Source organism: Uloborus diversus, unplaced genomic scaffold (genome assembly GCF_026930045.1).
Source record: "Uloborus diversus isolate 005 unplaced genomic scaffold, Udiv.v.3.1 scaffold_12, whole genome shotgun sequence".
NCBI classification, from domain to species: domain Eukaryota; kingdom Metazoa; phylum Arthropoda; class Arachnida; order Araneae; family Uloboridae; genus Uloborus; species Uloborus diversus.
This window is the reverse complement of record NW_026557876.1, coordinates 9,536,089-9,560,464: the sequence shown is the minus strand read 5'-3', so window position 1 is coordinate 9,560,464 and position 24,376 is coordinate 9,536,089. Positions and strand designations below refer to the sequence as shown.

At 33.0% G+C, this 24,376-nt stretch overlaps 1 protein-coding gene across 3 annotated transcripts in view; it reads left to right on the top strand.

The window, feature by feature from the left end:
• The first annotated feature begins 1,610 nt into the window (after nucleotides 1–1,610).
• The window catches only part of LOC129232486 (uncharacterized), a 131,025-nt gene continuing 108,259 nt past the window's right edge, over nucleotides 1,611–24,376 (top strand). The window contains exon 1 of one of the 3 annotated variants that reach the window (XM_054866634.1): nucleotides 1,611–1,945. In XM_054866634.1, coding sequence (XP_054722609.1) covers nucleotides 1,877–1,945 — 69 coding nt within the window. In that variant the 5' untranslated portion in view covers nucleotides 1,611–1,876. Of the gene's footprint in view, nucleotides 1,946–2,242; nucleotides 2,382–24,376 lie in introns of those variants that run through there. The other 2 variants (XM_054866631.1, XM_054866632.1) reach the window with 2 other exon arrangements.

The following is a 24,376-nucleotide window of genomic DNA, read 5'->3' as shown; positions in this document are numbered from 1 at the left end:
ACGTCGACCGGTTCCTCACGATACTGCTCCTATAGCGAAAGCCGTCTCGAGGTTGCGTCCATATCCTACACACACGCGCATACATACACACACTTACACACACACACACGCATACATACAGACACCTACACATAAACACACGTTATACACAACTAACCACACACTCATGGCTGCACACAGACACAAACACATATGCCTACACACACATACACATTCCCCCCTCCCCACACAAACACTTATACACACAACGACCCACACACTCATACCTGCACGCAGACACAGATACACATGCCTACATGCATACACATACCCCCTGCACACAAAAACACATACCCCACACACACATATAAACACATACGCCTACATACACATACACACACTCGTGATTGCGAAAAGCATAATTTGAATTCAAGATGTCAAAATTCAAATTATTATTTTTTTTTGCTCATTCTATCAGTTTCAGTGATTAAAAGTACTTCTTTTGACTGAAGGAAACAACCCCATTGTGGACATTTGGGGACTCCTGGCCACGGCCTAATCAGTAATCAGTCCCTGGCGAAAGTAGTGTTCAAGTATAGGGAGTTTCGGGGGGTGGGGGTGTAATATTTTGCATCGTTCTCTTCGAATCATGTGAAGTTAAAAATAAATGAACTTTGCCAGACTTAAAGGTAAGACCGTCGCGGTCTTATAACGTCAGTGGTGAGCTTTCTTTCACACAGCCAAAGAGCGACTCTAGCGCGCGCTCTAGTTCTATATTGTTACTCTATTTTCCATCGATGTTATTCCGAAATTGAAAATATAATACATTCGTTTTTCCCATATCATTTAGATTGTTCTGATGACACGATATATGTTTGGGAAATTTCATTGAATGAAATTCCATGTAATTTTTTTAAAAAATATATATCAATTTGCTCTTTTTTATTGGGTTTTATATTTTTTCACAGACACGTACTATACTCATTTTCAGTAACTGAAGAAAAAACATGAAAAAGAGAATCTTAAAATTATTTGCTTTCAAGCAGGAAATGTAATTTCAATTCGATTAAAAGTAATTCAAATTTGAATGTAAACCCTGACAGAACCTAATCAATAATAGCGGTCAAACAAAGGGGGAGGGAGAGAAATGGCCTTCGATTAAAGATTTAGAATAGCTCTTTCAGTAATCGATATGAAACTTTTCTTCTCCGAGTTCAACGTTGCGAGTAACACGAAATCCCGCGCTTTTTCCGCTTGCATTGTACGGGAGAAAATAACAGAAGAGAGAGAGAAAATCTTGACAGAAGAGGCCAGATGATTACCGATGACGTCAATCCTTTCCGACCAATCAGAGCATCCTGGACCTAACCCACTTGCAGAGGGGAAATGTGTCATTCCGTAAGCCGCAGTGAACTGTCTGAGTTATATAATATTTTATAATTATCACCTGTGTTTTTTTTGTAGTTCTTAGGATACTTTTATGCCAGCCTAATCGTTCTATAAGAACGTTCGGTCGGGGAGAATATTCCAAGCGTATTCCTTCCACTTTCGGTTTTAGGAGTGGACCCGGTCTTTTGCAGTGGTTCGGTGGCTAGCGCCCTCTATTTTCTCCTCGTTTCATATGGTTGGCTTTCTTGCTCTTGGGGTGAGTAAGTGATGTGTGCACGCAGGCGATGGAGGTGCGAGATGTTCTGTGAGCAAAAAACATCCCCGGCTTTTTGCTTCAAATGCCCCTATGCCGATTTGTGGGTATCATACATGGGATGAAGGAGTACAAAAGAATTCCATTCGAACACTAGTAAAAACAGTATGCAATTCGGCGTTCCCCCGTTGCAGACGATTTTGTAGCCCTGTGGTTACTAAAGTCCTATAATTGCGGAACAGGTATCGAAGTGAAATGCTCAGGTACCTAACCCACAAATTAAAGACACAATCATTGAACGAAGCCGATTCTTATCCGTCTAAGGTAAGTCAACATACCCACATATACCATGATCGAATCTGCAAACATTCTAATTTATTCTTTTTTAATTATTAATTCTCTACCGGTGCATAGGGTCTCGTTCGCGCGCACATTGGCTAGCTACGTCGGCGCAGGCTAGCTGTCATGGCTGACAAAATAGGTATATGTTTAATACTATTTTGAAAAGGTTGTCACATACATCACTTTGTAAGTCCAGCGCTGCGGCCATCTGGCGATGGAACGTTTTTTCCTCTGGCAGATCAATCGCAGCAGCGAGCCAGTGGTCACTTTCGAACGAACCAGCGACCAGACAAGACATGTACACTTGTACGTGAAGATAGCGAATAAACCGAGGAGGGGAAATTATTCGAATAACTTCTCTTTGTACATAAATCACGCTAATCTCGAGATGCTAGGATACAGCTGTCAATATTTTCAGGTACGTGTTCCACACTTCACTTGTACTTAAAATACGGATTGCTTACAGCCGCCTTCGCAAGCGATCGAAAAAAATAAATGTTGCAATTGATGCTCGAACCTCCCTCGATCGAATCTTTATGACTTAAATTATAAATTATTACGTAAAATTATCAGCAATAAATAAAAAAATACGTACATTTTCGAGCATCAGTTTCATGGTGTCAAAGTGTAGTTGTCAGTGTGTACATGTATACCGGTGACATTTCGCAATTGGAGATGAATTTTCCTTATAAAACTATAAAAATGATAAATGTTTTTCGTGATACTTTTTAACTTTGAAATATTTTTATAAATAATAAATTTAATTTTCACAATTTTTTTTTACTGAAACGTAATTGTTATCGTCTGTTAAAATGTTTCCAAACGATTTCATATAAGTGCTCAAATCGGATTATATGCATAAAATTTACTCTTCATAACTTATATCAATAAAATTTTCAAATTCGAGTTAAACTTCCCTATTCTAAATATTTTCGAACTCGAACTCATATTTTTTGCATCAAAATGATTATGAACTTATATGACTCGCAAATATTTTTTTCTGATATTATCAGTTTTTAACACGTAAGCTCTATATTATTCTACTCTATTATTGACAAAACATTATCAAACACTACAGTGAAGCACCGTTATACGTTTTTGAAGGGACTGTATGAAAAAAGCGTACAAACGAAAATTCGTATAATAGGTAAGGTTCATGTGTATTAGGCTTTGCAGGGACCAATTTTAAAAACGTATAATTGATGAAAACGTATAGAAGAGAAACGTATAAACGATGCTTCACTGTATTTTTAATTTGCAACAAATGACTTAAGAACAGTTGTTTTGAGTAAATTAGTACAACATTTCTTGTGTGATTTATATTTGTTTACTATGTGTTAAAACACTATATTTTAATGCATAATTCCTTTTCCTCTCTAGAATGATTTTTGGTTCCCATTATAAAAATAATAATTCACGTTTTGTTGAGATTTTGGATCTAAAATTTATCGTACAGCGTCAGCATTTGTTCATACAGTTTCAATTATTCGTTATATACAAAACTTTAGGGTTTCAGTGTCTTGAAGGATTTTACTGTGTTAAAAATTTACTCACTGTTCCTTTAGCTTTTTACAAAGTTTTAGAAAATAATTACATAATTCTATAGTAAGTAATTAGAACACAAATTGCATTTTGTATCAACTGTGAGTCACCATGAAATGCTTTAAAATTAAATTTCCTTTTTTTTTTGTGTAATCTTCACCCAGATCATCTCACCCCATTTCAGATTAACCACCCCAATCAATGTTGATTTATAATTGAAATGTTCAAAAAGAAAAAGGTTCAGTCATATTTAATTTTAACTAAATACTTATATTTTCAGTTTCAAGTTCTATATTTATTTATCTATTTCTATATCTATTGCTATACTACCTACTCGATTTTAATTGCAATGTTTTTGTAATATAATTGTACAAATTTATTTTTTGGTTCTAAATTAAGTATAAAAAGTGTCTCAGCAGAAAAGTTATTGGTTCTTTCTCGCACACAATACCTTTACACAATTTCATGTGTTGTTGTTTTTAAATGCTTTATAAATAACTGTATTGAAACATTGAAAGCCAGTTTTATAATTATTATTATACATAGGATATTTATTTTTTGATTTTTCTGTGCCTTAGTTTGCAATATTATGATTGCTTGACATTTGAATAGTAGAAAGTCTCATTTGCTCAAAACATTTATAAATTTGTTTGTAATAGTTTAGAATTTTCATCATATGTGCAAATAGTTGAATTTTACTGATATTAAACTGTGCATATATTTTAATGTTGAAATAACATGATGATATCAATAAGTGATTTTATCATTATGAATTTTAAGTCTTCAAATATGCTTTGTTTTATCAATTGTGTTGTGTTGAATCCTAAAACTGATTTTTTTAAATACTTTATTTTGTTTTTGTTGCTTAAATTCTTATTACAAGTGATTCCTGTTTCTTTTATTTACTTTATAGTGATTAAATTTGATCAATTCATAACTTTTAAAATTACTGAGAGATATTTTTGCTTAAAACAAGTTAATATCTACTTTTACTTGTTTGTTTGCAAATAATTGAAGTTAATTTAGCATTATTTGCTTCGTGAATAAATATTAAAGTATTCAAAAATCTTTCAAATGTGTTCATATTTTTCATGTTTCAATACTTGCTAATATATTTGCATTTACATTTTTTCATTATGTATTAAGTGATTCAAATGCAGGCCCGTGTCCAGGATTTCACAAAGGGAGGGGTTTCAAAGATCTTTTAAAAATCATTTCTCGCAGTGGCATGAAAACACCTCTTGTACCAAATAATTCATTCCTGTTTTATGGTTATAATCAAGCAATGGAGTACTTTAGGGGCCAGAGCCATTGATTTTAAAGCGCATTACTATTCCTAGGAAGAGATAACAAGTATAGTATTATATACATGTAGGGATGTTTGTGACCCCTCCCCTATTTCCCCAAATTCCGGCTGCACTAGTGGATAGAATGTTGTTTTACAGCTTCTTCAGAAACAAGCCTTTTTATCTGTTAACACCATTGCATACTGCAAAAGGTATTAAAAATTTCGCACAATTTTTTTTTTACATGCTGTATACCAAAAAATATTCCCATTGGATGTTTTGTATTGTCAGTCTATTCAGTGGTTCTTTTGCGACTGATTTTCTAAAATATAATTTCAGTTGGTGAAGAGTGGGCACTCGTAAATTGCTGAAAAAAAATCAAAGAAAATGACTTAAAAAAAGAGCACTGACATAAACATTAACACTAATAACTAAGTTAAATATCATTTTCTTCATATTGCTTTTATCATTATTTTCCCCCCAATGGGAGGGGTTTAACCCCTAAAACCCTCCCCTTGGACACGGCCCTGTTCAAATGCATAAGATGTAAAAATTGCTGTCATACTCTTATATTAAATCTCAATTTTTGCTATTGATGCTACAATGTGCTAAATGGGAATTTCATAATTTTCGTTAGGTGAATTTTTTTGAGATTAGAACCTATCTCTGTTGTTACCGACTGACACTTCTGCACCCTTTCGAGTTACCAGAAAGTTTAATTGTTTTTTATGACTTACTGTGTACCTATGAGCAGTCACATTCGAGTCTTGTTGGGAGACTTGAGCTGTAGTTCTTTTAAGTCAGTGCTACTTATCTGATTTAATTTCTCAGAAAATCTTACTACCTGGGTGCTTACAATGCTTTAAATTAGGCTGTTCGATTTTAAATGTTTTTTCCCCCCATTGGCAATTAAAATTAGCTAAATGAAATTTTCCACTAAGTGTATTTGTTGGAGAAAGTTTTCAGTTTTCGCCATTGAAATTTGTCTTATATTGATTTGCCGTCACGTATTTTTTTCTTACATTTTATTGTAATTACAGATGATTATTTGTTAAAAGTGTAAGCATTGTATTTTAAATGAACTTTGATCATCTAAAGCAAATATGCATCAAATATCATATTTTGCTAAACATTCGGATAAAAATGTTTACTCTAACATTTACATGTTTTTTTGATAATAGAAAGCATTTATGTGTTTTGGGCCATTCCACGGAAAACGGTAATTTTGTCCCGCACGTGACACTTCCTATATTTCATAAAAAATAATTTAAAAGGACGATGAACAAAATTTTGTTGCTTAAGAAATCACAAATGCATGTGTGACTTCTTAACCAAAAACTTTCTTCAAAAATTATTTCCCTTTTATGAAATATAGGAACCGTCACATGCGGGACAAAATGACCATTTTCAATCGAATGCGCACATACATATTTTTTTTCAATTGTTTAAATAATTATTTCTAAACTAATGAGATATGTTTCCTTTACGTTGGAACCACAGCTTTCAAAATTTACAATTTGTTTCGTCATTGCTGTATTAATTGAACAAAATATTAACTTATTCATAAGCAAGTTACCAGAGGTTGACTTTGGATGTCCCACACGTGACTCATGTAAATAAATTTCATTTTAAATAACAAAATTGTTTAATAAAAATATAATTGTGTCAGGAGTATTTTTGATCAAATGTAAAGATTAAAAAAAATGCTTACCCCTGTTTCATTAAAATATTAAGACCTTTGCATCTTTTGTGAAAGTAAATGCTTTTGCATTTTTTACACCCTAAAGTTATTTACATTAAATATGATTATTAATTCAAAACAAATAAAAAAGTTAAAACCTCATTCCAAAAGTAAGTTAATTAAGTGCCTAATTTGATTTTATGTTTATTTGAAATTCCACATAAATTGATAAATTTCTTTTTACTTTGTATGATTTGATACTGATAATCACAGCGACATGTTATGTTACAAAATTTTGTATGTACCTTTCATATGAGTACAAAAGGAAATTGCCTAAAGTATCATTACAAATAAAAATTTAAGCTAGTGGTTTTCTGTTACCTTAGTCTCTTCAGCTACTGATAAATCATAATTTAAATTTAGGACAGGAGTTGAATACAAATATTTTTTAAATTTGGTATTAATTTGAATTAATTTTGATACTATGGTACAAAATACTTTCATACATTCTAATAAAAACATATGTTTTTGTTTGCAAATTGAAATTATTTTTTTTTTATTATTCAGTTACTGAGTACGTGATTTGTCTGCTAAATAGACAGTTTAATACCAACCAAATATTCGACGCATCCCCAATGTGTTTGAATTCTTGAAAAAAAATTAAAATATGTAGCTACTTTTATTCTAGGAGTTAACATGTCCAATGTATTCTAAAAATAGCAAATGAGAATGCGGAATAGTTTTAGTTGTAAACAGATCAGCTACAATTTTTTTAAGTTGCGTTTCAATGAACATGGTCTCTCTCTCTTGAAATGTTGACATAATCATTATTGCTGTTTATGCCAAATTTGTAATAATTCCAACAGCTAAATCCATTAGTGACTGCAAAAAAAAAAAAAAAAAAAAAATGAAATGAAGGATAATGCAAAATTTCGATAGAAGTATTTGACAGTACTTTGGCAAGATGCCAAGATTTCATTTGTTCACTATTTTTCACCATTTTTAAAAATTCTTTTAAGGCAGTGGCAAAGACATTTTGTATTCTTACATTTTTTTTTTGCTATCAATTATTGTGATGTCTTATAGGTAATTTGGAAAAGGATTTGGTTATTTTGCAGTTAGTTCCCACTTATTGCTATTTGCAAAACACTTTTATTCATAAATAATTATATTGTTATTAGTTTTACAATTTGAAGATGTTCATAATAATTGTATAAACACTTTTGAAGAGAAAGAGTCATGGAAGTCAAAAATTCTTTAAGCTCTTTTATTGCTTATTATATTACGTATTTTTTACTAAATTGCTTATATACTATATTCTGAAACTTACATTTTTAATTTTTGACAAACATTATGTCCTAGACGTGCTGTGTGATATTGCATATTATTTTATATAATTGTGTGCTAGACACACAGGTAGGATACATAAGTTAGGCATAATTAGTGCCTAGCTTGTTTGTTTTAGTTGCCAAATGATCTATTTAGAATTAATTTTAAAACAACTCATATCTTGCTCAAGCATGACAATCTACAGCTAAATGTTCTCAGGTATTGTGATAGTTTTGTGCAGTGGAACTCCAGTTTTATGTATTCCTTTGGACTAATGACATAAAATCATAGTTGCCAACTTGTACAATTTAGCCATACATTGTAATATTTTCGGACGTTTTGTACAGTTTTATGGCAGCATATACGATTTGTACAAGAGCTGCGCACTTCTTTATCAGATAACAGCATGGAGAACAATTTAATCTCTAAGAACTTACAGAAAATATTGTTTTAAACAAGTTTTTGACAGCCAATTTTTGAAAGCTGCGAAGTCGGCAACTTTTCAAAATTCAAAGAAATAAAAGTTTATTTATTTGTTTTTAGATTTATTTTTTTTTCTTATAAAAGCACAGATCAAGTAAAGGTAAGGATTTAAAAAGATTATAATACTTTAAATTTTAACACTTTGCTTTATAATGGTCAAAAAAGCGTAGAAATATAGCCTCCGCATACATTGTAAGATTTTTTAAATTTGCATGTTGGCAGCTATGTGAAATATACCAAACAAGCAAATGTAAAACTGGAAGTAGAGATGAAAATCCAAGCATATTATTTATAAATTTGACAGTTACTAATGAGGGAAGTACGTAATATTTATTTGTTTTGTTTACTAAATTTGTTTTTTCAATTACAAATAAAAACAGTTCTAAAGCTTTGCTGCTTTGAATCTAGACATCTTTTCTTCAAGTAAAGAACGCATTGACTAAGTTTTTGCAAATGAGAAAAATGGCTATGGTGTTGAAACAAACACTTAGAGAGTTCGATTGAAACCAGTTCTATCGTAAAACATGTTCAGATGTTGCTAGAAAAGTTGCAACCCTTGGAATCTAAAAGCTAAAGGAGCTATATCTCTGCTTCCTAAATGTGGCAACAAATTTTATTTTTTCAAGAAAAATTATAGAAATTAAAATGCTGTGCTTCGAAAAGTAACTTAGTGCTTGTATTTTGAAGTAAAAATGGTTTTTACATGCTGCAAAGAAACACTCTGGTGATTGACCCCGTGTACCAGGGCTAGAAAAATCTCGAAAATTTTACATGCCCTACCAGGCATGTTTGTCTGAAACATACATGCTCGAATGTTACATACTCAGTTTTTATACTCGACTTGCGGTAGATAGCTCACCAAATTGGCCGACGATTCCTAATGATTTTACGTTTGTCAGGATATGATTTTATCAGTACCACTTGAAATAAATTTTGAGCGATTAAAAAATTACATGCCCGCCGGGCATGTAAGGGTAAAAAATTCATGCCCAGTTGGAATTTTTACATGTCCTGGGCATGTCGGGTAATATAATTTTCAAGCCCTGCTGTGTACTACAACTCACAGAAAAAAAAAATGAGCCAGAATAAAAACAATCGCTTAGAGGCTTAGAGCATCTAAACCATATTTATCTTGAACAAAAGAACTCAAAATGCAGTTTGTTTGAGTCTTTTATATAGCAAATGGTTTTGATCTGTTTTTAGAAAAACATATAAGCAGATTTTTTTAAAAAGTATAACATAAAATCCAGAATGCTTGAACATTATTCGTAGAGCAATTTTCACAAAACGGTAACACCTTGTCTGAAGCGGGATAACGTATGAAACAGACAACGTAAAATCCGGGTTCCACTGTATTTGTTAAAGCAGGGATTCTCAACCTGGGGAGTGCGCCTCCTTAGGAGGGCATGCACATATAATACTATGAAATGAAACAGTTAAGTAACTATAATTCTCTCGATTTATTTGTCATATGTAAATGTTTGGAATATTATAACATTTTTGAGGTTTTTAGTTTAGTTTTCATCCACGGTGTCTCTCAATCAAGATTTTTAGTATTAGCATACCTAAAATCATTAAGTGGACACATTGATTACACATTGAATGATTATACATTGAAGTGTCTTGCAGTATGTTTTGTCACAGTTACAACCTATCAACCTAATATGCAAAAAATTGTGAAGGATATAAACAGTAACAGAGCTCCTTCTGGTTTTGTGAAAGGGTCTGTATTACGTGCTAACTTCACCTATATATGCTTTAAATTAGTTTTTGATTATTTGATTTCATTTATGTGATTTGAAAGAAAATGTTTAAAATAAAGTTCAGAGTGGTGATACTGAGTTTTGTGTACGAAACTATCTTCAGTTTCAGCTGTTCTAACCAGTATCTGTTTCAAATTTAGAATGTCCTACTTTTATTGATTAAATAGGGGGGGGGATAACCTTCTATGAGTGTTCAAAGGAGGGCACAGAGCCTGAAAGTTGAGAACCCCTGACTTAGCGAAAATGCATTTGTTTGACTTGAAGAACAGTTTCCGTTCTGTGTTAAAGGATCTCTAGGCATGTTGGCTTTACTGGCATAAAATGAGAGATAATATGTAAGAATACAGTTCTTGAAAATCAATTTCTGTGAAACATTTTGAGAAATTGGCAACGTTCTTTAATTGTCTGCATGTGCACAGATGCCTATTTTCCTTCTTGTTCAGGACAATTGGCTCAACCGTTAAAATTGGATTAGTAATTTGATGCAAGCTAATTATTTTTACTAAAAAAATTGGCGGTTAAAATGAAAATTCTTGATGCAGAATAAGACTAATGACCACCTATTTTCTAGGGTTGCGAGTCATAGTCAAAGAGTCAGAGTTGGACTGATTTTGGGGTATAGGAGTAAGAGATGGAGAGTCAAAGGTTTAAAATGTTAAGAGTCGGAGTCGGTCATTTCCATTAAAAAGTTGGCAATTCTGCCAGTGCTTGCAGAGTTGTGCACAGATGGTTATTTTCCTTATCATTCAGGACAATTGGCTCAACCACTAAAATTGGGTTAGTAATTCGATGCGAGCTAATTATTTTTACTAAAAAAATTGGCAGTTAAAATGAAAGTTCTTGATGCAGAATAGGACTAACGACCGCCTATTTGTAAGTTTTGCGAGTCATAGTCAAAGAGTTAGAGTTGGACTGATTTTGGGGTATAGGAGTAAAAGATGGGAGTCGAAGATTTAAAATGTCAAGAGTCGGAGTCGGTCATTTCCCCTCAAAAACGGCAATTCTGCCAGTGCTTGCAGAGTTGTAGTCAGAGACTCGAAAACTCCTGGAGAAACAGAATTGGTCATTTTTCCTCCGACTTAGCAGCCCTACTATTTTCAACCCTGGTCTTGTCTGTAAAACTGGATATTCTTAGTTTTTAAGTGATTAGCTTTGTGCTCTTGAAGAAGTACAGCCCTTATTTTAGTAAAACATTTGCTTTCATCCAAGTGAGATCATCATTCTATGTAACATTGCGGACATAGTGGCCTTATCGGTAAAATATTACACTTGTAATTGGAGTAACGCAGGTTAGATACCAGCCAACTGAAGGTTCTCGGTGTTGGCTAATGGTGGCTAGTGCGCATTAAATCTTGTGTTAAGTCTTTCTAGTATAAGTAACTAAATTTTTGTACACATACAAATCATTTATATTTACATAGGCACTTTTTATGACCTTTGTTATACTATGGTTTCAGGTATATCACATTTTTTCGTTGTCTCCCAACAAGCACAACATAACAAGAGAGGATTGTATTTCATACAAAATACAAAAAATTGCTTTTTACTGTTACTGGCATAGACAAAATTATTTTACATTTCTTGCTGAAAACTTAATTTTTTGCCATGACAATAAAATGAGTTAAAATAAGTCATAAATAACTGCTATAATATTTTTGAAAAAAAAAAAAAAAAACACTACATTTCAATTTAAAAAGATTTATAGCAGTCACTAAAAAAGTAGTGAAGGTTTGTGCATCTTTTTTGGATATACACTAGAAACGAATAATGTCTTAAAAAAGTAAAATAGACTTTTTTCCGTATAGGTGGTTCTCTTAAAAGAACAAGGGGGTAATTTTTTTTTTTTTGCGGCGCATCTCTCTGGGATTTTTTTAAAATTATTATCTTTATTTAAAAAAACTCTGCTTCTGGTGTAGTATCCACTTAAGGTGCACTTACCTTAAGGCTTCCTGTAATACATGCTGTAGCGTGAAAAGTGTTCACATTCACATAACCTTTTTTGAAACGACCTGACATAGTTGAAGAAATAGTGTGACAGCTTTGAAATCAGCACATACCTAGTTTACTCAAAACCACTCAAAAATACCGTATATTTTGTTGAAAAATTGTTCTCCTGTGAAAGCTGCCTATTTGCTGTGCGTGGAAGTGCTTATGCCTTTCTTTCATGAAAGTAATGTAATTCTCTTTTGTAATTGGTATCCATGAATGCCAAAGCCTTCATTACAGCATACTTAGCTTCTTAACATCTAGTCTTGGTAATAAAGGGCAACATGAACACTAGGGTGGTTCAAAAAACCTTTTTTTCAGCTGGAGTCCAGCCCCCCCCCCTATTTTTTTTACACTTACTAAATGCTGTAAAAGTTTTAGCTTCTTACTCAAATTTTAAGAAGATGCTCAATGACTCCTCCATTTAACATTAGCCATAGCATAGAAAATGTCACAAATTTAGAAACATTTCATTTCCCCAGCTGTTTTTTTGTAAATAATTATTCTATTGCAATGTATGTGCATATCACTCGAGTATATTATAATATGCAGCATTGTTTTTTCAGTTCAATGTATTTTTTAGCCCCCCCTTCCCCATGCTGATTAAGTTTGGGAGAGGGGGTTGAGCACCCTCTTTCAGTTGAAGTAGGAAGTTAAAATTCTTCCAGTATATTGCTATCCACGAGTTTAAAAATATTGAGGGGTGTCCTGGTATCTAAGAGAAACTTATTTTTACATGTATTTTTGAACCACCTCAATGAACACGGTTTCAAAGTTCTTTCCTCTTTGCTTAATTTTCACCTGTACAAAGCTAATTCTTAATAAATTTTTAATATTACTCGGACACTAAAAATTCAGATTCATTAAGAATAAAACAGGGCACAGAGTATGTAAAGGAAGAATAAAATGACATTTTTAATTTTTAAGCAGAACGAAGAAAAGAAAAATGCATTTGTGTTGCGCTTTGTGAACTAACACATTGTATAGCACAGTTGTATTTGTTTCATGGTGCTTTCTCAAACCAAACATTAATTTTCAGACAAATAAAGTAAAATTAATTTTCTTACTGAGGAATTATTTTGATAGACTGAACATTTTCAATGTATCAAGTTCTAGCTCTCATTTTGGAAAATCTTTCTGTTATCTGGGAGGGGGCTATACCATGTCACCCCTGTAGCTGTATAATCTACTCTATGTGTATCCTACCTGTTATGTTTCAAAATGATCTTGATTTAACAATAGGTCTCTTTTTCTTTGATATCAGAAGTTGAATTCTGTACTACCAAAATCCAAACCCAGTTTTACTTTTTAAGTTGGATACCAAAAACACTACTGTTTTGAAGTACAAGGATAGGAGGAAGGCAATAATTTTTCAAGATAAATTTGAAATTTTATTGTACCCGAGTATGAAGACCGTTATAACGCCGACCTATATAACGCAATTCTCTATAAACCGCACTACTTGGCAGAAGTAAACAATAAGTTTTGAAGTTAAAAAAATCCCTCTGTTTTGCTTTGCAAACATAAAAATGGTTAGGCAAATTAAATTTTGAAAGTTTTTCATCTTTGCATCTTATTTCAAAGCTTTTAAAATGAAAATCAGTACTCATAGTAAACAAAAAATACCAGATGGCTCTTAAAAATGCAGCTGTTATGCAAACTATGAAGCTAGCAGAAGTGCAGGATTTTGATTGTGAAACATATTTATTTGTGAAAAACTAATTGTAATATTGGTGCTTTAATACTCATTGCAGATAAAACTTCTTCTGAAGTGCTAATATATAGATATATTCGGAATATTAGTTTCAAAATTTGTGAAATGATCTATATAACGCAAAAACCTGTATAATGCAAAAGCTCTGGTCCCAAGGTGTGCGTTATAACGGTCTTCTACTGTATTAATTTTATTTATTACTGACTAATATTTATTACATAGTTTTTATATATTTATTAGATAATTATTTATTTGCTTACTACTTAGTTTTATTACCATCCTGATTGACTTTGCTATAATATCTTATTTCTTGGTGCATTTTAACCTTTTAAGTCTTGGGTGGCGAAACATTTTGGTGAATATTGGAAGCTTTATCAATTGCTTAAAATTAAGTATTTCTCTATACCTAGTTTAAATGTTTGAGAAATTGTCACCCTCCTAAAAACAAAAATCATTGATATACATCAAGTAATTTGCATGCATGTATTTGATTCAGAATACACTTGAATGGTTCATTTGGTTCTGGTATCACTTGATTGTAAAGACTTTTGTGTTTGCAAATAATGAATTTATGTTGTACTACAACATCTTATTTTCAGATTTAAGTTCAATATATTGTCCGTGACTCATGATTCCAAAACAAAGATGTTTGAAAGACATTAACTTTGCTAGAGAATGTAGTAACCCTTAATTAATTCCCAAAGTAATTTCCATTGTCGTCCACCTATCATGTCCAAGCTTTGCAACAAAATCTAAATACAAACTCGAAATCTGTACAACATGCAACAAGCTCTGGGCCCAGCCAGGCTGGTCCAATTTATCATTCCCCATTGAAGATCAAGAGCCCTTTTAAAACTATTTAACCCACTGCAAGTATTGCTTTTGATAAACTAATGCAATTGCTTACCACCCTGTTTAAGTTGCATTTTTTCCTAATTTCAAGATTAGCTTGGAACTTGAAACGCTTAAAGCAATGACTCCTGGTATTGCTGTCTGCGTAGGAGTTTAGCCAATCAATATCTTCCATTTTTATAAACTTGAATCACTTAATTACGTCCCCCTAAAGTTCTCCTTTGCTCAAGACTGCATATTAAGCTTTCTAAGCCTGGTTATAAACTTGAACCCAACCTAGTAACTCTCCTTTGAACCTTTTCCAATAAATTAATATCTTTCTTAAGATACTGTTACCAAAACTGAGTAGAATATTCACAATAAGTTCTTACTAAACTTCTGTGTTGTGTAGGACAATAATTCAGTGAACTTACAGCCAAATGAACCATAATATGTCTTACATCCATCAAAGGTTTTGTATGGAATAGAAAAGGTTGTAATCTATTATCTAAGGAGAACTTAAATGTCCGCGGTCGTTAATGTACGACCGTTATTAAGGTAGGCGAACACCATAATTTTCGAAAAAAATCGATTTTGAGATTTCGAAATATTTAGAGAGCCCCAGTGCATTCTTCTTTCTAAACCCGCATTTTTTTTTTAATCCGATGAATTATTGAGGAAACTAGAAGAAATTTACTAAACTCAAATGCATTACTTATAACTGAAATTTACTTTTTCTTTCTTGATTTTGTCATAACCACGTTTTCAAAGTTTTTATTTACGTCAACAGCTTTAGCGGAAAAAGTATTAACTCAAAAGATTTGAAACTTTGTAAAAATGGTCATTGAACATATTACTGTGATGTAAACCTCGAATAGGTGATGTTCATGCAATATGTGTTATTGAAATAATGATCAAATAAACTTAGATGGCAAAAAGCACTTTTTCGGGGAAATTTTTTAAACATTTACCCAGAAAACCTGTTTTTAGTTAATTATTCCCAAATTGGAGGGCCATATCGCTCTCTGGTATCTAACTAAGAGATAGACACCAAAGGTTAAAAAAATTATGAAAAAGTGAATGCACTGGACTGGAAGTGTTAAGAAAATGGTAGTTTTTTTGCTAAAAATATGGCTTCTTATTAAAAACTAGCTGTACCCTCACAGCTTTGCCCACAGTGGAAAATTAAAAGGTCATTTGCAACCTGTACATTTACAAATAATGGATGATGAATTTCTCGCCAATTTGCTATGTTTATTTGCTCGCCCATGTTACGGTTTCATGTTATGATAGTTTGGTAATTTATTCGCCCATGTTATGATAATATTCTTAAAATTGGAATATGAAAAGAACAAAATCGAATTTTCGAAAAATCGCTTCGAGGTGCACACCCCCACGCTACAAACTAATTTTGTGCCAAATTTCATGAAAATCGGTCGAACGGTCTAGGCGCTATACGCGTCACAGAAATCCAGACAGAGAGACTTTCAGCTTCATTATTAGTAGAGAAAAAACTAATAGGATTTTTTTTTTCAACAAATAAGTTATCGAAATGTGTTATTTATATCATATTTAATAAGCGTTTAAGTTTTAGAAAGGTACAATAAATGTTAGAAAAATATTTAGGGTGTTCGCCTACCTTAACTGGGAATATTCGGTCTTTCATTGATGTCTTTGCTATGTGAATGTTGACATTCACTGACTATGTCAGATTTCGATCCTTCGCAGTTGCAACATTTACAAAGAACCATGTCGCATGCAGAAAGAACAATGTAGTACATTTTCTCAGAATTCAAAATTGTGTTTGAATGTTATGTTTCTCGCTCTTATGGTTTATTGTATTTCGTTTCACAAATATGTTACTGTTGTTTTTGATTTAACAGCATGATTGACAGCTAAAATTTAAAAATGTAGAAGAAAATGATGTAAACACAATTTTTGATGTACAATGTTAAAATAATGTTTAACTTATTATTTGACTGGCATTTCATGGTTGAGATAAGTTATGCAAGCTGTATATTTTTTTTATAGGTTGGTTTTTCCTTAGTTACGTTTTAAAATCGAAAGAGATCTTATGTGAGCTATTCAAGAGTAATTTTTGGAGAAATTGGGTATTTTGTTTATAAATTTTAAAAATTGTATGTATATCTTAATCAAAATCTGAAACGTTTTCGGATATTTTTTGATAATGTAAGATAATCTTATCTTATTAATAAAACTTAAAACTAAATAAAGATTGATTTTTAATGGTTACTTTTGTTTATAATTTATTTTTGTCTTTATTATTTGCATTATTTCTTATTTTTAAAAATTGAATTAGAATCATGAAATTCATGTTTTAATTTAGTTCACACTTCATCATTTTTCTTAAATTTTTATACTAATATTATATCTTTTTAAAAATTTTAATAGATTAGTAAAAGACTGAGAAAATAAAATTTAACAAAACGAAAAGAAAAGTTTTCTTGATGGAAGTAAACATTTGTTTTCAATAAATAAAAAAGGCATTTTTGAAGTAATTGTTGTTACAATTAGTTAATGTAGAGGGTAATTTAGCCGGAACCCATGTCTCTATATAGGAAGTCGACAATTCCAAGGTCAACATTTACGTCGATAAAATACAACCAATAATCAAAAGAATCTTTATCATTTTAGGTCCGATGATCCGAACGCCAAATAACCGAACTTTCCAATTATCCGAAGAGTAAATTTTGCCCTTCCCCTCTAAAAATAAGCATTTTCGTGTTCCTACACTTATAAGTGTCCTGGAAGTTGTTTGTCTTATTACCCATTCAGACTACGAGTCAGTCCCGTCAAGCGGGTATTTGATCCTCTACTGTAATTTCAATTATAAACTTGCGATTCTCCGCGTTTTTCAATTTTCCACGTATCTTCGAGCATTGATTGGCACGGACGTTCACTAAATATTAATATCAAATGAACGGATATTCGGCACTTTACTGTATTTTTAAACTTCTTTTTCGTCTATATAATTTCGATTATCGTTATTTTCCGATTTTCTTTCTAAATCCTAATCATTGATTGGCTCAGATTATCTCTCTCGGGCGTTCCCTAAACATTGATATCCAATGAGCTGATATGTAGCTCTCTACTTTATTTCAGTCTTTTAGTTCAATCATCCCTGTTCTCCGATTCTCCCTGTAAATCCGAACACTGGCTCACGAATAGGGAAGTTGCAACCTATTAAATGTTCATATTTTGGCTATTGGATATTGTTAATTGACCCTCAAAACTAAAAAATTCACCATCGCCGAATTTTAAAACACCGCGATTGATTTTTAATGAATTTTTAAAAATTCACGCGCAAAAGTGCGCTCTTCTGAAACGTCACGAGCCTACGCACAGGGCACTAATGGGCAGCCTTCCGCCGAAGATCCCTTGTTTTCGCTAGGGACATTTTGAGCGCGCTGATATTTTTATTTTTTAGAAATTCAATAATCCTTTTGAGCACACTATGGAAGCCGGATTCGTTAAAGCACAATTTAAATAATCTTCCTCAAGTAACATCAATGATGATACTCGAATATTTCCGAGAGGATGAGAGGTTTAATGTTCCAGAAACGCGAGGAGATAAGCCTTTTACGTTTCGTCTTCGAAGTCGCATGCACGTTCTTCGGCTTCTCCCGCGGCGGAAGAGCTCATGACGTCACTTCCAATGCCATTTGACGTCACAAGCGCTTGAACTTTAAAAATTAATTTAAAAAAAAAACTACTTATCGTATCGCAAAAATTTTTTCACCTATGATGTTCATACATGTTACTCTATCATATAAAAATAAAATTGAAAAATCGAAAATTTCCCTATTATTGGGCGTTCAATCCATTTGCACTCACTAGCTGCGTCGCCCGGCTTTGCACGCTCTGTCTCGAAAATAAAAGTAAAATGAATTGACGCGTCTTCAACAATTACACTTGAAAAAAAAGTAGATTTTTTTGCGGCAAATTCCAGAAAAATAACCAAAAAGGAAACATTTTAAATTCCCCGATTTCAGGAAAAGCCTCAAAACAAAACCCATAATTTTATTTGTTCATATTCGAGAAAAAAAAAAAAAATTGTAACAGATCTTTCTTTTCAATGATTTTCTTTACGCTACAAATTTCAATAAAAGCATTGTTACGGAAAGCTGAGTTGAAGCACTGAATAATAATTTCAGTGGAGGAAAGCCTTCGAAAAATAGGGATTTTATGTCGAAATCCAAGTACCATAATTAATGGTTTTTAATTGATATCTCCGCTAATTATTATCGGAGAATTATAAACAAAGACGGGAAAATGACGAATCCATCGATAGCTGGGTTCGAAGGTCAGTTTACTGACGTTCTGGAGAAGTAACTCCGGACATACATATATAGGTACATACGCTCAGTTTTTAATTATATATAAGATAATGCCCCTTTGCACTTGATACCTGGAATTTTACACTTTGGCTTTTAAATGATCAAGGTCTAAATGCTAGGAGGGTTCTATCTTGGACGCTTAGCGGCTGTCTTTAAGCCATGGAGCTAAATAGGAACTACCATGACCTTGTAGGGCTTTAATTGTGTTTTTTTTCTTGTTTTTCCTGTTAATGTCCTTTTGAGAGTTAGTGTAGTTTTTATTGGTTTAGTGTAGTTGTTTATACCCTGTTCGCACTGACAAGTTAACCCAGGTTAAGAAGTTTAGTGAGTTATCTTTGGCAACGATTTCACTTAACCCTCGTCGGAAAGTGAGTTAACTTAACCCACTTTGGCAAACAGAGTCAAGCCTCTGATCTTAGTTAAGCTGCCGCGAAACTTGTTTACATTTTGTATGGCCGCCGCACCAAGCGCCAGTAGAGCAATATGGGAAAAGTGTATTTTCAGTCTTAAATTTTAAATCAGTTTGATTTTTTTCAACTACTGACAAAATGTCTACTTGAAATTTCACATTTCAGATCGGCATTTAAGATTGTTGAAAAAGTATTTTAGTGTGTTGGTGTTAATGAACACGATTCATTTTTATTTGCTTCAAGCTAAATGGAAATTTCATATGTCATTTATTTCTTTTTGGATTCCATTCCTTGTACATATTGACAGAAAATTCTGTTCGTTTTTTTCTGAAGAAAAGTTTCATCAAATACTACAATATTCTTCTAGTTTTAAAAGTAGTGAAAATCATTTTACAAACCCCCAATTTCTTATTGACAACTGTTAAACATGTATTTATTCCAATAATTCGCCAATTATTTTTAATGCACGTAATAACTTTTGCCAAAACGCTGAAATTACTTGCCATCATTTTTTTTAGTACTTTAGTACCGCATATACAGTAGAATCTCATTAATCTGGACTAATAAAGGATACAGGTTGTCCAAATTAATGATAGTAATAGTTAAACAAAATGAACTATAAATTGAGACCAGATACCTGTACTGTACACAGTAAAAATTACAATCACCCCCAACTTGCTGTTATTGACACCATAATAAAGGCCTACAAAATACATAGCACATTTTTTCACTTTTTTTTATACAGTATGTACATCTAAATGACTGTTTGAAGTACACGAAGTTCAGTTTAATAGGATCTGGATTTATACTTTATTACATTTTCCTGTGACATGAAAAAGTAGTTGGATGTGCTAGACTATAAAAATTTCTGGCAGGGGGAAAAATGAGATTTTGAAATACGGTGAAAAAGTTTAACAAACTGAGAGAAGGGACCAAAATATATTTTCGTGTTAAAAGAATTGAATTAAATTACACAGTACTCTAATTAAATATCCAGACTACAATATCATTTTGTGTTAACCATATTTTCTGTTAAGAGTTATCATGTTAAACTTTTTTCACTGTATATCCATAGGTACAAGTTGTGGGATAATTCCTAGATTGAAAGATCTTGATTATATGCCTCCGTGGAACAATTTCAAAAGACAGATTTTTGTCGCTTTAGACTACTTAAATATTTTTTAGTGTAATGAAGGACACCCATCAGCGGAATAACCTTTTCCGTAATCTGCAAGATGCAGCAAACCAAGTTTTATTGCAAAACCATACCACCTTTGCATTTTCCAGTATTAAATTGAAAACAAGCCATTTTCGATTAAAAAAAAATTCTCTCTTTTGACTCCTTAAAACTTTGATGGTAATGAGGGCTGCCGCTACCAGAAATGCAGCCCAATGCCAATTTTAATCCTCCCCCCCCCATGAGCCCCTATCCCCCCAATGCATAATTTTATGCCGTCTGCTTAATTTAATCTCCCTCACACACTTAAAAACTTCAAAATGAATAGTTTAAAATTGCATTCATATGTGACGTTGCATTGTTTACTTGCTTATAACTGAATATTTAAATTTTAATGTAAATTTTAAAATTGTAATTTGAAGTTAGCATAAAAATATATTTACAAATAGTGTACCTTTATTGTGTAAAAATTGGATAATTTGTCATGTCTGAGGTAAGCAAAGTAACTATGAATTTTCAGTAAGGCGAAGTTGGACGGACCAAGGAAAATGATCTGATTTCGAAATAAAAAGTTCTTTTTGTAAAAATTAAAATAAAACATGATTCAGGCACTTGTAAGATAAATAGAAATATCCTTGAATGAAGTGTTGAAATTATTATCACACATACATATTACATTTGTCATTTTCTACCCACCACCACCTTTGTATTCGCTTCTGGTGATTTAGGTTTATCAGGTTGGTTTTCGCTTCGATCAGTTCTAAGTAGAATACCATATGCGACTCTAGTTTTAAGAAATTATGCCCCCATTGTACTCAAAAACTTTTATTTTTTCGTTGCCCAAGAATACTTCATTTATATTTATACTATCGAGAAATGGTAATGTAATGCAAGTTTTTTTTTTTTTTTAGAAAGTAGCATAACTTTTTTGATGGAATTATTTACATTATTATTTGAAAAACAGCTTTATGACATGCAAGCTCCTGAAAGCTCCGGGCCCCGGTACTATAGGTCCGGTATCCTCACCCAAACGAGGGCCCTGATGGTAATTAGAAATATGGATCACACAAAATGTTTAATACCAGAATTTAAGAACATATACTGCATTTAGAAGATCAAAAAATTTGTAAATTACAGTACAACTACAATTATCCGAATCAACCGCACCCCGTTCGGATTGTGAGATTTTTTTGAAAAGGGATGTATTTTAATCTACTTTCTGTATAAATATTGAAAAGCAGAAAAACTACTTTTAAAGAAAGAGCTTTTATTTAATCACTAGTGGTACCCGCATGGCTTTGCCCATAATAGAAAAATTAAAAGGTCTTTTGGTTCCCCTGTATATTTACAAATAATGTATGGTGAATTTTCTCGCCAGTTGGCTTGTACCCATGTTACGGTTCCACATTATGATAATTTCGTATCTCTCCAATTGGCTTGTGCTTGTGTTACGGTTCCACGTTATGATAATTTCGTAATTTACTCGTCCATCTTATGATATTTTTGTTCTTAAAATTGGAATAGAAAAAGAACCACATCGAATTTTCGAAAAATTGCTTCGAGGTGCACATCCCAATGCTACAAACTAACTTTGTGCCAAATTTCATGAAAATCAGCCGAACCAGGGCCGGATTTAGGGGAGGGCAGGTGGGGCTACTGCTCTGGGGGCCTCCACAACAAGGGGCCCCCACAATAAAATTATTACAAAATATCCTAACTTTCACGAGTCGAAAATATCGGATATATTATATGGATTTTGATACATACGATATCGGATAAATATTGTATGTATCAAAATATTCGGATATATATCGAAGTATTGAATATTTTCGAAAATATGATGATCTTTTCGAACCTTGATTAGGGGCCTCCACTCCTTCGTTGCTCCGGGGCCTCCACACTTCCAAATCCGGCCATGGGCCGAACGGTCTAGGCGCTATGCGCGTCATGGAGATCAAGACATCCGCCGGACAGAGAGACTTTCAGCTTTATTATTAGTAAATAAGTAGAAAGATAAAGCTTTTCCTGCTAAGTACTAACGGTGGTGATGTTGCAGAAGGAAGGATAATAGCATGTGTCGAGACAGAATCGTTACTTTGCAAATTGCAACAAGTGCAATTGCCTTAATTAGTCATCATTAGTGATTCTTCATGAAAAAGTACCATTTGTTACTTTTTGGAAACCATTATGTATCAACTTATTTTTAATCACTTATTGACTTGAGAATATTCTCCAGTATCTTTTTTCTGTAGGGCAGAAATGGGACAGCGATACATTCTTGCTGAATAAGGGGGAAAAAGCAGCTTTAGACGCTTACTGATGCATTTACTGGACCAGCTAGAAAAGCTTTTTTACATTTTATTTCAGAATTAATTCAGTGCTGTCTCAGTCCTCTTAATCTTTTTTTTTTGCTATAGGGGCTCTTATTATCCTTAATGTCTACCCAAACAAGGCACAATGAACGAAATCGATAACGATTTTTCAAATATTAGATTAAGGGGCATACTCAACTGTAACAGAATTAGATGAAATCAAATACGATCAATTGTACTTACCAATAGCACAGCCAGAAATTTATTTTTCCCCACATAAAAGTAAATTTGTGGCTACTACTGGTCGACAGAATTTGATCAATTCGAACACAATCTAGTTGAATATGCCTCTAAGATAGAATACAGGAACTGAAATATTGAATATTTAACGATTGATGCTGCATTATCTTAATGTATGCAAAATTAAGTAATTTAAGCTAAACATTAACTAGGAAGTAAAATTCAAGGAAAATGGACTTGGTTAGAAAAGGGCGAAATTAGCCAGCTCTGGATAATACATACGAGGAGGCAAATACCACTCACAGGAAATTTTCTAAATTTGCAAAATGTTTTACATTATTGAAACTAATTCTGTATAACTACTTTTTTGGCAAGTGCATGGCCACAGAGAGCCAGCGGGCCCTTGTCAGTTTGGTCGCCTGGTCCCAATAAAACTTCAATAATTTCTCAGATTCCAAAGTTTGGCCTAGTTCCCGACTAGGCGGATATAGCCTCTGGTCGAGCAACAAACATTCGCAAATTTTGAGATTCTCCAAACTAATAATGTTGAAAAAGGAACAAATATAATTTAAAAACGTGCTAGTACCATTGTGGTACTCTAACTCACTGACCTTTTTGCTGTTGGCCATGATATGAGACTTGGGAGAAGTGCAGCGGGGTTTTGCAGAATGTTTTTAAAAGATAGTTTGAATTGATAGACAGTTTTAAATTTTATCAAGAGCCTGTCTGCAGTCCTACTGTTATTTCTGATTTCAAGAAATTCTATCAACTTTAAACAGCAAAGCATGCAACAAAAAATCAAGTAGTTTCATTTGTTAATGGACGAAGCTCCTGATCCAAATGTGGAAAGAAAACGTAACCGATTTGAATAAGTCAAAAAGAAATCGGTTGATTTTTGAAAAAATTTGCAAAGAAATGTCGCGGTTTGTTATCATTCGCAGTACGGAGGAAATCAAAACTAAAATTGAAAACTCGATGAAACTCTATAGGTTTGTTTCAATATTGAGCAATCACGATTGCTTATTGTTCTCATTTGACCGTTTTTGGTGTCCGTGCCTTTTTCAACTTGGACCAGAAGCCTTTGCAGCACCACCGCCCACCGTCCTCTGCTGTCGGCTGCTCCGGTTTTGAGCTATCCGCTTCTCCTGGTCGGAGGCGTCCATGTCCTACACACACGCACGTTCACACACATACACACACACACACACACGCCTACGTGCATACACACAGGTCTACGCACACACACAACTATGCACAAGTAACCGCCCAGGAGGAGAGGCAGACTTGGGGGGGGGGGGGGA